Source organism: Eptatretus burgeri, chromosome 16, assembly GCF_056783735.1.
Source record: "Eptatretus burgeri isolate ZD-2024b chromosome 16, Ebu_testis_v1, whole genome shotgun sequence".
NCBI classification, from domain to species: Eukaryota; Metazoa; Chordata; class Myxini; order Myxiniformes; family Myxinidae; genus Eptatretus; species Eptatretus burgeri.
Genome location: NC_140976.1, coordinates 33269091 through 33282860, shown reverse-complemented (window position 1 = coordinate 33282860; position 13770 = coordinate 33269091). Strand labels below are relative to the sequence as shown.

Genomic DNA, 13770 nt, shown 5'->3' with positions numbered 1-13770 from the left:
TTCGCCGGTTTGTGGTTTGTCTCTCCTCAGACCACTGTCGGTCGGTACTCACCACTGCTGACCGGGAGCACCCCACAAGCCTTGCCATTTCAGAGATGCTCTGACCCAGTCGTCTGGCCATAACAATTTGGCCCTTGTCAAAGTCGTTCACGTCTTTACTTCTGCCCATTTCTCCTGCATCCAACACATCAACTTCAAGAACTGACTGTTCACGTGCTGCCGAATATATCCCACCCCTTGACAGGTACCATTGTAACAAGATAATCAATGTAATTCACTTCACCTGTCAGTGGTCATAATGTTTTGGCTCATCAGTGTATGTACATACATATATATATATATATATATATATATATATATATATATATATATATATATATATAACTATATATATATATATATATATATATATATATATATATATACATATATACATACATACATATATATAATGTATATATTGCATATATCTTCTTCTTCTTCTTTCGGCTGCTCCCGTTAGGGGTCGCCACAGAGGATCATCCATTATGATCCGAATAGTGATTTGGCACATGTTTTACGCCGGATGCCCTTCCTGACGCAACCCTGGTCGCCTCTTATGACACAGGGATAGATAGATATATATATATATATATATATATATAGATATATATATATATATATATATATATATATATATATATATATATATATATATTTATACACACACACACACACACAAACATCAAACGCATCTCCTGACTGTTGTGATGACCATCTCTGCGGATTATGTCTCACACGGTAAAACTATGTAATGCACAAAGAACAACCATCTGTCTGCCACGCAGACAATTGTTCCCACTTATGCAAACAATTAAACCAAAAATCACGTGATGCGATTGGCGGGTAAATCAAAACATGTGAAGTGTGGCGAGCACTCCCCCAATCGCCATTGGTTGTTGTCCTACACCAAATCATCACCTCCAACCCGGAGGCCTCTGCCTGGCGACCCTGTGAAACAAACAATGATTACAAAATCAACAGCAGTTAAACAACAAATGCAGCCGCCTATCCAGATTTCAGACTTATTTGCCCTCATCAGGACAGCAAACTGATAAATATCGAACCAATGATGACCACATTCGTCGTTTACACATCAGACGCATGACTATGTCCAATGCAGATCGGGGGAGTGTATCTGGAGATCGGGGGGGGGGGGGAATTGTGTCCAACACGGTGCCTTCATGTTGGGAAATTTTTTCACAAACCTTCATTGCTCTTCTGTGTATTGTCCTGTACTTCTAAACACAAATTCCACGAAGAACATCCTTGCTTTGAGAGTCAGAGCCATTTTCATCTGTGACTTAGTTAATCCTGTGGGAAGAGAAAAACATTCATTCATATTCGCAGGTGCCCATGGACTTTATGATCACCCTGTGTATAAATATAAATATAAATATAAATATCTATATATTAATTCTTATTACCCTCGCCGAAGGAAAGGGTGTTGCGTTTGGATCCGTCTGTCTGGTTGGTTGTCTCTTTGTTTGTTTGTTTGTTTGTTTGCCCGCACAGAACTTTTGAGTTTTTCTCCACAACCGCTTGTCAGATTGAGTCGAAATTTTCACAATAGGTGTGACTACTCATGTAGAATGTTTTAAAGAGAATTATGACGTCACAGGTCACGTGGTGTGGCAGCCATGTTGGAAAAACGGAAAATAATTGGAGCTCTATGTTTCTCTGAAACTGCAGCAAGCAAATAATTGAAACTTGGCACATGGCAAGTACACCTCATGTGGAATGAATGTGATCTTTTAACACATCATAGTTGCCTTCCTTATGACGTCATAATTGTAAATGTATAATGCTACATATGATCAGTATGAAAAATATTGTTTGTATACATATGAAAATGCTACATATGAAAAATCAGTATGGAAACTTCACATAAATGGTCCCCAAGCCATGGGTTTACAAGTTTGTTAAGGAATATTTGATAGGTCACATAGTTTGGCAGCCATATTGGATTGAAGAAAATATTAAATCATGTTTTCTCTGGAACTGCTTAATCAATCGAAGTGGAACTTTAAATTTATGATCTAGGAGTGATGGGGAATTTATGTTTTAAATTTCAACTTGATTGGACACATGGTCTGGCAGCCACAATTTTTTAATGTTTTTGACATGGTTTTATTTATTTATTTATTTTTGAATAACGCTCACTTGGCTGTGCCTGGATATGTTTGAGGGTAGAGGAGCAGCAGCTGAAATGTGAATCCTATCCAGGTTCCTCCTGATGACTTCGTCTTTGCTTTTTTACTTTCTTGGGTTCCTTCTGATAACTCCAATGCAGGACGATATCTATTTGGTCTTACATTTTATTTGAATTTAGTTTATTTTAATCCCATTCTAAATTCAATTGAATAATGAATAATAATATTTTAAAAAAACTCATGGTTCAGGGTCAGGTGTCCAATCAAAGCACGGTTGCATCAAAGCGGGACGTCTTGGTACCCGGTAATCACTGCCAGAAGTTATAAAGTGGTAGTTCTAATTATGTCTCATTAATTACGTAACACATCAGTACACAAACACCACACAAAATACACCACACAAAAGAAATACTGGCAAGGGTCTGCAATCTCTGATTGCTCGTTTTCTTGTTATTAATGTTTTTCATTCAATTGCACAAAATCCAAAACAAAAAAGTAATAACTACTTGCATAAGGCTTATCTATGCGTGTAATAATTGCATGTATAATAGATAAGCCTTGTGCATGTACTTAATGCTATCACCAAACTCTTCATCTCATGGTGTTTTACTGAGCCTTAGAAGTAGCAGAATTTTTTCCACAGGGAACATTTCATTATTCGACATGATACAAGTCAACAGAAGTGGAATCCTTAACAGGAAATGGACTCTTGGTCCTTCGTCGATGCTGCACATTCTCCTCGCAGCATCCACGTACACCACACGTCATCATCATACATCGTATGTTCCTACGGTCACTACCTCCTTCGATAAAATGATGTGTTGTCATGAAATTCGATTGAGAAATCCTTTTGCTGCTGGTGCCTGATCCTCTCCAGCAGGAGTGCTAAGTTGGGGCAGGAATCTTGTAATTTGTTTAGGGTGCAGGAAATAACTTTCCTACACTTTGCCTGTTTGTGAAAGACACCGTTGGATATTTTTGTTCACTAACCAATGCTAGCAAATGGGGCACCTGGCTTAATGTCTATCCGAGGGACGATGCCCCTTGTGATGCAAAAATCTGACAATTTATGTCCGGGTCGGAAGGTAGGTTTTGTCACATTGGAAGAAAATGTTGGAAGGTAATAACTTGCACATTTTTCTCAAAAAGACCATGTTTGATCGGACTTTGGCCAAATATGTACAGATCGTCCTCACACTGCCCCCTCCCCCTCCCGAAAGACACATTAAAAGCGTCCCTCTCTGTTAGAGGCACCAATGGTGTATTTCCCCCATGATCGATCCATGAGCCGAAAAAATAATAATAATACAAGTTGCGATCTTGCTCAACCATTAATAAAAATTATTGTACATCTTTTCCTGCTGCTTGCTCGTACATTACCTCCTGACCCATTTACCATTCCATAGAAATCAATTTTCACTGCATAACAATCCTATCCTTAAGAGAGTGTTGCCAGTCGCGTAATTTTACCATTATCTGGAAAAGCTCAATTAATTGAAGCCATTGTCTATTTTCGCTTCCCTTTTCCATTGCTATGTATCAAAAATGGGATACTAGTGTTTCAAAAATCAAGCAAAATGGAGAACAGTCCATAAACCAAAGAGCTTTTCTTCATTCCGATCAACTTGGTGATTATTCTTCCTTCACTTTTTTCATTTATATTTTTCACTTGGAAGTCGTGGGTTACGATGTGTAAATTATGGAGGAAAATTCTGATTTAATGCCATTTACTTCCAGGCTATAAGGAAGGCAACAAAAGGTGAAATTTTTTAAAGGGGGTGTAGACTTTCTATAGGAACTGTAAATCATGGAAAGTTTCATTTTCCTGTGTTTTCAGGTTGAAGTGAGTGGAGACTGTAAAGAAGAAATTAATAGAGTTAGCATTTGAGAGAACAGCAATGTCAGGTTTGACAAAGATCTGAAAAGACAAAGATTTGACAAAACAAACCAAGAGGAGATGAGAATGCTCTGGTATTCCCAGTTGCAATGTATGGATGTGAGTCAGGAAAATGGAAAATAATGGAAGAAGATTGATGGTTTTGAAATGTGGTGTTGGAGATTAATGTTAAAAAATTTCACGGACAGCAAGAGGAAGAAACAAATCAGTGCTTGAAGAAATTAGAAAGGCACTCGGTAGAGCGCATACCTCCGCAAGGCTGCGCAGTTTATGTTCTGTATCCCACTTATCGCAGGACTACAATGCACCCCCCCCCCAAACTTCCCAGTAATGCACTTTGTTGGTATATTTTTGTTCCTTGGGATGTCCTGGGTCGCACGAAATATCTTGGGATGGAATTGTACTTTTTATTGATAGGTACCCTTAATCACGCGAAGCGATTTTTGTACTCTGAAATTTTGGGGTATGGTTGCTTAGCAGCCTCCTGTCTCAGTTTGAATACACTGTTCGTTGAATGTTGCATATCATTTAAAAGGTTATTCAATTGCCCGTTCGATGGTGTATCAAATGTGCATTTCTGTTAAATATTGATCCGAGCAGAGTCATGCAGTCACAATGATAAAGAGTCAAAGCAAACACTTCATCGAATTACTCAATCAAATTAACAGGACGTATTCTGATTATTTATACGTAACCTTAAGTAGCCTACTGTTTAATCTACCGTATCTATTAGAGGGAGGAAACTTGATAGCTTGTGACGATTTTTCAGTGCACACAGCCGAGATATTGAGATTACATCATCGTGCAGTTTATCCACATCATGGCTCCTCGCGAATGAGTTTGCAGTCTCCGGGTGATGGAGATTCAGAGATCACCTACTACTATACACTCTAACTTTGCATGAGTGATTGTTTATTGTTCATTCGGAGGCTTTGGATGAGAAAAATTACGTCCACTTTTATATATTTCGATACAATTGCACTTTCGACCCGATATTTATGGATTATCAGATGTTGTAAAAAGTAATTTTTCATGTTGAAATTTAAGGTGTTTGTGTGGTTCCTTAACAGACTGTCCATCCCATTTTGAATGTTCTGTTCCAAGTTTTCTATATTATTGGAGCTGTCATTGATATACTTCTTCAATGATGTAAATATTATCCATATCCGATAAATAATGACCTGATTATAGAATTGCCATCACGATAACGATTGAGAAAAATTTTGGATTGAATTTTCAAATGAACTCTATGAAGCGACATAGTTGCTGCAGTTGTGATTTTACATCATGGTACCTAATGTAGACTCATAACTATTGGTGGTGGCCGCTATACGAGGGTCGGTATTTCTTCCCTACAGATCATGTTGACCCATACCGTCCAAAGCTAAATGATGGATCAAATGGAGACGACAAATAAGAGAAAGTGCAGGTATAGTGAAGACTTTAGGTCATGTGCTTCACAAGCAAAGAAGTCCAATCCTCTGATCTGCACAAGAAGCCTTTCATTCTTTTTCATAACTGCTATTTCTTTGATAGTTTCCCCTCCATCAAATTAAAATCTTGAAGTAGCTTTAGTTGTCTATAACCCCTTGGTCTTTGTCTATTTACGACCTTCTTTGTTATAAAATATGCAGTTGAGCTTGAGTATCTGTTTGGCTCCATCTGCTAAGGATCTTCTTGAGCCACGTGATGAGCATGATGGTTCAGGATTCGATTCATTAGACTTGGCCAACCTGTTTCTGTTCATTGTAAAACATTGATAACAGTCTCTGTGGTATCCTTGGTTCTCCTTGTATGCCTTGGGTATTACTTTACCGGTGTCTTCCATCCTTGATGCACAGCCTGGTGGTTGTGCGTGCCGTGAATCGTTTATCGTGCAGACTTTTGTCTTTTGTCAGCATACGTTGTTTCAGAGAAGAATGTGAAATGTTCACACTTTGAAGCGCTGAAGTGAAGCACACAATCTTCTTTCTTTCTCGACTCGAAGTCTTCACTATCCCCGTGCCTTCTCCTCTTTGCCGTCTCCAGTTGATCCATTGTTCAGGTTTGGATGGTATGGGTCAACGTTATCTGAAGGAAAGACACACCGACCGCAGTAAAGTTGCCATCACCAATATTGACATGTCTACATCAGGTACCATGATCAAACATCACAACTGCAGTAACTATGTGGCTTTCGAAGAGTTCATTTGAACATTCGATCCAACATTTTCCTCAATCGTTATAGTGATTACAATTCCATAATAAGGTCATTATTTATCGGATATGGATAATATTTACATCATTGAAGAAGGAAATCAATGACGGCTCCAATAATATCGAACACTTGGAACAGAACATTCAAAATGGGATGGACAGTCTGTTAAGGAACCACACAAACCCCTTAAATTTCCACATCAAAAATCACTTTTTACAACATCTGATAATCCATAAATATCGGGTCTTAAGTACAATTATATCGAAGTATAAAAAAGTGAACATAATTTTTGTCATCCAGATCCTCCAAATGAACAATAAACAATCACTCATGGAAGGTGAGAGTGTAGCAGGTGATCTCTGAATCTCCATTGCCCAAAGACTGCAAAGTCCTTTGCGAGGAGCCATGATGTGTATGTGGACCTTAACCAAAATCTAACCAACTTCTTGCCACCTACCCAACTCATCCTCATCGTTTTGTCATCACTCGTCCACAAGTTTTTGAAATATCATTCTATATGCCGTTTTGGCCCCCATCTCTCATTGGTGAGGAATCACTTATAGAATTTTAAAAAATTCCAGTATCTGGATGCGGAACTGGAGCTTCACCAAAATCGAATCAATTCGTCGTTGTCACACACCCAACCTGTCCACCAAGTTTCTTTCGAATCCGTCCACAACTTTTTGAGATATCCCACTCATAGGTAGACAAACAAACAGACACGGGTGAAAACATAACCTCCATCCTCCTTCGGTGGCAGAGGTAATTCCACCACCATGTATATCAGTATCGCGGATTATAAAACAGAAACTCTCATACTTTGGACACATCACATCAGAAAATGAAAGTCTTGAGAAGTAAACCGTGCTGGGTGTGGTTGAGGGAAGAATGGGAAGGGGCAGACCTTGAATGTGCCAGATGGATTGGGTATAGGCTACAACCACGCTGTGTCTGTCTGCCAGACCTACTGAAAGCAGTGCAGGATAGGGATGTTTGGAGAAATCTGATAATGAATGTCACCAGAAGTCTGCCACGACTTGACAGAACTCGATAGTAACTCAATAATAACCCATCTGCAGTGTAAGCATTAGAAAACCTACTGCAGCATTCTCAGAGCAGGCCTTTAATAATAGCAATTCCTTTCGCGCCATGAAGCACATTGGGCTACTGAGGCAATTTCATTGGTTAAGGGGGCACAATCCTGGATGGGTCACCGCTCCGACGCATGATACTTGAATGGCTCATTTTTCCCACAGCTGCTACTCATTTGCCAACCTCGGAAGGATGACAGGCTAAGTCAACCCACCTGGTGTTATCTATCTCATGACAGGGCCTTGAACTCAGGACCTTTAAGATCCAGCCATCTTAATTGTTAAGCCACCACAAGTCTTCAGAGCAGACCTTTACCCTGGCATTATTCCAATTTTACATTACGGATTGGGCATACAGTTGGCCACCATCCATCCATCCATTGGGACCATACTCTGTGCAGAGCGCTGGTGCTACCTAAGCAGTCTCCTTAGCTATTGTGCGCCATCCTGGACAGGTTGCCACTCCGGCACAGTATACCAGCAAGCTGTCACTCATTTTACCGAACTCAGAAGGATTGCAGGCAGTCAACCCCACCTGGTATTAATTCAACAACCGAGTGGGATTTGAACTCAGGATCCAAGGAACACAGGCCCACCACCCTAATCATTAAGCCAACACCAGACATGTTGGCCACCTTGTGTCCATGAAGACCTTTCTTGGCCAGAATGGTTATAAAGTGTAAATAGTGGTTCTTCAAGATATAGTCTGTCTCAATGATTATACATTTCTGTTTCAGCATTACCAGCGGTGTTATATTTTTCAGGAGCGAGGAAGAGTAATGTGAAATTTATCTTGGTCGAATGCAATTTTCTTCGCTTTTTGACTAATGCTTTGACTTATCCACGCTGGCAGATGGTCAAACTGTAATTGACAACCTGTCACGGGAGTGGGGAAGTTTACAACGTAAAATAGAAGTAAGTAAAGTTGTAAAAGCATTTCCCAGAGAAGCTGGCAGGTCATCAATAAAAAAAAACGGGACAACCTTTGGACTAAAGATGCTGACACATTGGCAAGACCAGCTTCCTGGGGCCAAGAGGATGAGAGGAGACCCTCAAAGGCAGACAACACCTGTGAACAGGAAAAGGTCAATCAGCCGTTCGTGCATGGGGCTCAAGTTGCTAATTAACGCTTGCTGAATACAAATAGATGCAAAAAAGTGTCTCTGTATATGGATGGGAAAAGGCCCCGTAACTTTCAGGAAATCTGTGTAAAAAAAATAACAATAATAAAGGATAAAATCAAATTATGCAATAATCACTGTCAGTTGATTGAGGCAATTATAGTGCGTGGTTTAATTATGGGGGGGTGGTTTGGTCATGCTGGATGGTTTCTGGTTTGGTTATCCTGGTTGGGTTGGTTATTTTGGGTGGTTCAGTGATTAGGTTCAGTGGTTTGGTCATGTTCAGTGGTTTGGTCATGCTGGGTGGTTTCTGGTTTGGTTATCCTGGGCGGGTTCGGTTATTTTGGGTCGTTCAGTGATTAGGCTCGGTGGTTTGGTCATGTTTGGTGGTTTGGTCATGCTGGGTGGTTTCTGGTTTGGTTATCCTGGGCGGGTTCGGTTATTTTGGGTGGTTCAGTGATTAGGTTCGGTGGTTTGGTCATGTTTGGTGGCTTGGTCATGTTTGTTGGTTTGGTCATGATTGGTGGTTTGGTCATGCTGGGTGGTTTCTGGTTTGGATATCCTGGGTGGGTTGGTTATTTTGGGTGGTTCAGTGATTAGGTTCAGTGGTTTGGTCATGTTTGGTGGTTTGGTCATGCTGGGTGGTTTGGTTATTTTGGGTGGTTTGGTTATGCTAGGTGGTTTGGTCATGCTGGGTGGTTTGGTCATGCTGGGTGGTTTGGTCATGCTGGGTGGTTTGGTCATGCTGGGTGGTTTCTGGTTTGGTTATCCTGGGTGGGTTGGTTATTTTGGGTGGTTCAGTGATTAGGTTCAGTGGTTTGGTCATGTTTGGTGGTTTGGTCATGCTGGGTGGTTTGGTTATGCTGGGTGGTTTCTGGTTTGGTTATCCTGGGCGGGTTGGTTATTTTGGGTGGTTCAGTGATTAGGCTCGGTGGTTTGGTCATGCTGGGTGGTTTGGTCGTGCTGGGTGGTTTGGTCATGCTGGGTGGTTTGGTCATGCTGGGTGGTTTGCTCATACTGGATGGTTTCTGGTTTGGTTATCCTTGGCGGGTTGGTTATTTTGGGTGGATCAGTGATTAGGCAGTGGTTTGGTCATGTTTGGTAGTTTGGTCATGCTGGGTGGTTTCTGGTTTGGTTATTCTGGGCAGGTTGGTTATTTTGGGTGGATCAGTGATTAGGCAGTGGTTTGCAGTTTCTTCCCCAATGGTCAGTCATTGAAGGAATTTGTAATCTGTTCAAGGTAGCCACGGTAACTCGCCTACTCTTCACGAAAGACATTGTGGATTATCTACCATCCACCAGCGACCAATTCTGGCAGATTGGCCCTCCTGTTTAATGTCCTCCCGATGGATGGTGCATAGGTTATGATGTATCGCCCCACTTGAGAAACACCAATGTAACAGTTTATAGCTGGGTGTGGATTCAAACCCAGGCGAAACAGCTCTAAGGTGAGTATGCATACCTCTGGGCTATCGTACCTGTACCTCTATAAGCGGCTGTACATATAAATAAAAGTATATTTATGTTTTACCACCATCTCTAAATTTACTTAATTATCGAAGAATTTTAATGTTGGTCATCTTGAGCAATTGTGAGTATTTCATTCGGATAACTTTTTAAACGTAATTGTACGACTTCCTTCCTTTCTCCACCATTCCTCCCACTCCATAGCAGCGCAGGGAAAATAAATAAAGCAGATAATTATTTTGAGGACATTTGTACTTTTGGGTCAGAAAAGACCAACGGTACGACGGTAAAAGCAGGTTCTCCATCATGCGTTGTCGTGCGCAGACGTAAATTCCCCTGGAAGAAATACACAAAAGGAATGTCAGTGCTTTAATGACCACACCTGTAAAAATGAATGCGTCATATTTGTATGCACAATTCCCATAGGTCATTGCTCACAACACATGACGTTTGCTTATTGTATTTTTCTTGGCATGGTTCACATCTCGGAGAATGCTCGGCTCCGCTATATCCACAGCTTGCATCCATCAGTGTACCCGACACAAAGCCGTGCACACATTAGTTCTCAAGGCCCAGCCAATTGTGGGATAATCTTATTTGGTAAGAATCCCTGAGGATACTGCCACAAATTCCAAAAGTTATGTTGGCCCTGTATTTAACTGCACAATTGGCTGATTTGTTTGCTATGCTTCAAAAGATTTGTTTGCTATGCTATGCCTTGCTTCAAAAGACCTAGCCCAATTATGATGTTGAAGACAAAACGGTTGCATGACAAAAGTCATTAACATTTAATGTCATTCCCTTCTTTGTATCCGTCCACATAGGCAAGGCACTGAGACCGTGATTCTCTTAACAGTGAAGATGGAGAACGACACGGTACCACGGCAAGGACGTTTGCTCTGGCAGGTCTACAGACCAGGCCAAATAGCAGAAGAAAACACCGACACCATCATCACAGAAATGCCCCCGAGCCTGGAAGGACCACAGTTCATCCGAGCCTTTCCTGCGGTGAGTAGATGTCCTCGGTGTCTGCTGAGTCCATACCACACCGCTTGATTGAGTCGCGAGATCCGTTCATTGGGAAAATTCGACTTGCTACATCTACTGATGTTTCAACGATTCTCGGTCTACAATTTGTTAATTTTGGAAACTTCTTGTCTTTCTAAGGTTTTTCCTTCTTCTTATTTCTTTACCTTGAAAGGTAGGATTACACTCAGTCTCTTTATTTTGAAATCCCACCTATTTAGTCCCCCCATTTCCCACTCTCCTTCTCTCCGATAAGTCATGTATCTCCATTAAAAAGTGCAGAGTATACATTGTTTGCATCCTTGCTGGATACATGGTTGTGCCACTGATGCAGAGCCCCCCCCCCCTCTATGTCAGAGCAGGAATTTGTAATTTGTAATTTGTTCAGGGTGCCGGCAATGATTTGCCAAGTCCTCCCGAAGGAACTCATGCCAGCAGATGTGACGTCCAGTTTAACGTCTATCCGAGGGACGGCACATTTTGAGATGTAACACACCACCTGCAAAGCACCACGGTGACTGCTTATTGTCTGGTCAGGCATCGGAGGCAGGCTAGGCAGGTAAAAAGGTAAGTGCACCTTTGCACAATAATTATTATTTTGTATGCAGCCTGTGGCTACTAGTTGCATCATTGCTGGTAGTGGGGCAACTTAGCTAAATATAGGATAACAATTGTGCATTTTGTGAGGAAAGCACCAAATTTGGCACACTAGTAGCCTATCATATTATGAACAAATTTGGATATTGGGCCATCTCAAATTCAGCCGCTGATGGCTGTGGCAGCCATTTTCCACTGCCATCAAAAATTTTGAGATGGCCCAATATCCAAATCTGTTCATAATATGATGGGCTACTAGTGTACCAAATTTGGTGCTTTCCTCACAAAATGCACAATTGTTATGCTAAGTTGCCCCACTATGGGAGCATGGAACTGCCCCATGTTTCCAGTCTTCTTCTTCTTCTTGCGTATGGCACCTTAGCTGCAGGGGTAGCTATCATTTCTTGGAAGAGCGACTGTGTCGCTGATGCAGTGCCCCTCTGCCAATGCACACTGGTACTCATTTCGCCGATCTCGGAAGGATGATAGGCTGAGTCAACCCCCTGGTGTATTAATTCATCAGCTAACTGGGCTTGAACTCAGGATCCTGAGATCGCAAGCCACCACCCTAACCACTGAGCCAACACCAGGCTTTTTCCTGTTTCCAGTAACCTGGTACTCATTTTGAGTACCTCGGAGGATGACAGGCAGAATCTACCCACCTGGTGTTGTTTAACAGAATGGCACGGAGTTCGAACTTAACACCCTGATATCTAAAGCCAGCAGCTTAACCGCTAATCCAACACCAGGCTTTGTACAATCATGTTGGACATTGCATTTGTTGTCATAATTAATATTACTGATTAATTATTTATCTATATATCTCTCTATTTTTTGCATGAAGTCACATTTTGTTGAAAGATACACATTGCTCATTTCACGTCCTCACAGTTGAACGTCAGACATTATTTCGACCTTAATTACACGAAGCATAGGGAGGCGTTGTCCGTTCACATCCAAGCAGCCAACCGTGCGGTTTCACCACCGGTGTGAATACACAGAATCTCGTGGAAAAGGCATCTCTGCCCATCTCCCCAACATCAAGGATCCCTTTCTCTGCAATTACAAATACCTGTTACAGCAATGGTGAAACAATTTCCATCCCATTGGACAAATTATGTGCTGTTCCATCAGCAATTTCAGACTTAAACTGTAGCTTTTAGTTTTCACCTGATTTATAAACACCCTTCTTAGATCTGTATTTGTAAATTGAAGTGGAAAGCAATGCGAGGTTTAATTATTCAGAAGGGGACACCTGTGCGGTTAAACATGGAGGTGAAACAGTTTATCTCCTGCCCTGGTTTCCAGTTATTATATTACAAGGTCATCGTTACTATAGTTCACGGACCGGTGTGTGTGTTTTTGTATTTGTTTGCATGTTTGTTTATGCGTTTGTTTGCTTGTTTGTGCTTCTACAGTTCTGTGCCAATTACATCCAGACTTGCTACAGAGGATCAGCATGACCCCAATTAGTGTATTTGGTGTTTTTATATTTGTCGGTGGTCTTGGAGAGGGGGAGGGGGGTTAAGGGAGGGGACCCAAATTCTCTGTGTAAATGTGTCGTTTAGCACCGCCTCCAGGTGTGGGAGGGTATTACAAGTCTGACATTTTTATTTTTAATACGCTGTCGTGTATTTACAGTGCAGTATTCCTGTCCCCACGTTTTCCAGTGCAGTGAGGTGTTTTGAATTACGAGTGCGTGCCCGTACGTGCAAAAAAAAACAACTTTCAAACCGCGTGCCAGAAACAACCACACAGGCCGTTGCTTCACTCTCGCATGCCCGTACATGCGTGGTCGTATGTGCGTGGCCGTACGTGAAAAAGACTTTCAAACTGCGTGCCAGAAACAACAAACACACAGGCCGTTCCTTCGCTCTCGTGTGCCCGTACGTGCATAGCCGTACATGCAAAAAAATAACTTTCAAACAACCACACAGGCCGTTCCTTCACTCTCGTAAACGACGACTGGATTGGGGCATTGTGTTTATCTATAAATGTGCATAAGAAATCGAGAAATTATTAGAATACAGTAAGTCATCACTATCAGGAAGTCCGTACGTTGTAACCCGTAATGGGGAACGCGCTATAACTTGGCCATAACTTGGGAAACACTTGTCCGATTAATTTCAAACCTTGAAAAGGCAAACAAACAGAGATTGCTGGAATTATAGATAGAAGATAG

The 13770-nt window shown here is 41.4% G+C and overlaps 1 protein-coding gene across 1 annotated transcript in view; it reads left to right on the top strand.

The window, feature by feature from the left end:
• The window catches only part of LOC147010839 (transmembrane protein 132C-like), a 741813-nt gene that overhangs the window by 587853 nt on the left and 140190 nt on the right, over positions 1 to 13770 (top strand). Inside the window, exon 4 of the mRNA XM_085859640.1 lies at positions 10790 to 10973. Coding sequence (XP_085715766.1) covers positions 10790 to 10973 — 184 coding nt within the window. The remainder of the gene's footprint in view (positions 1 to 10789; positions 10974 to 13770) is intronic.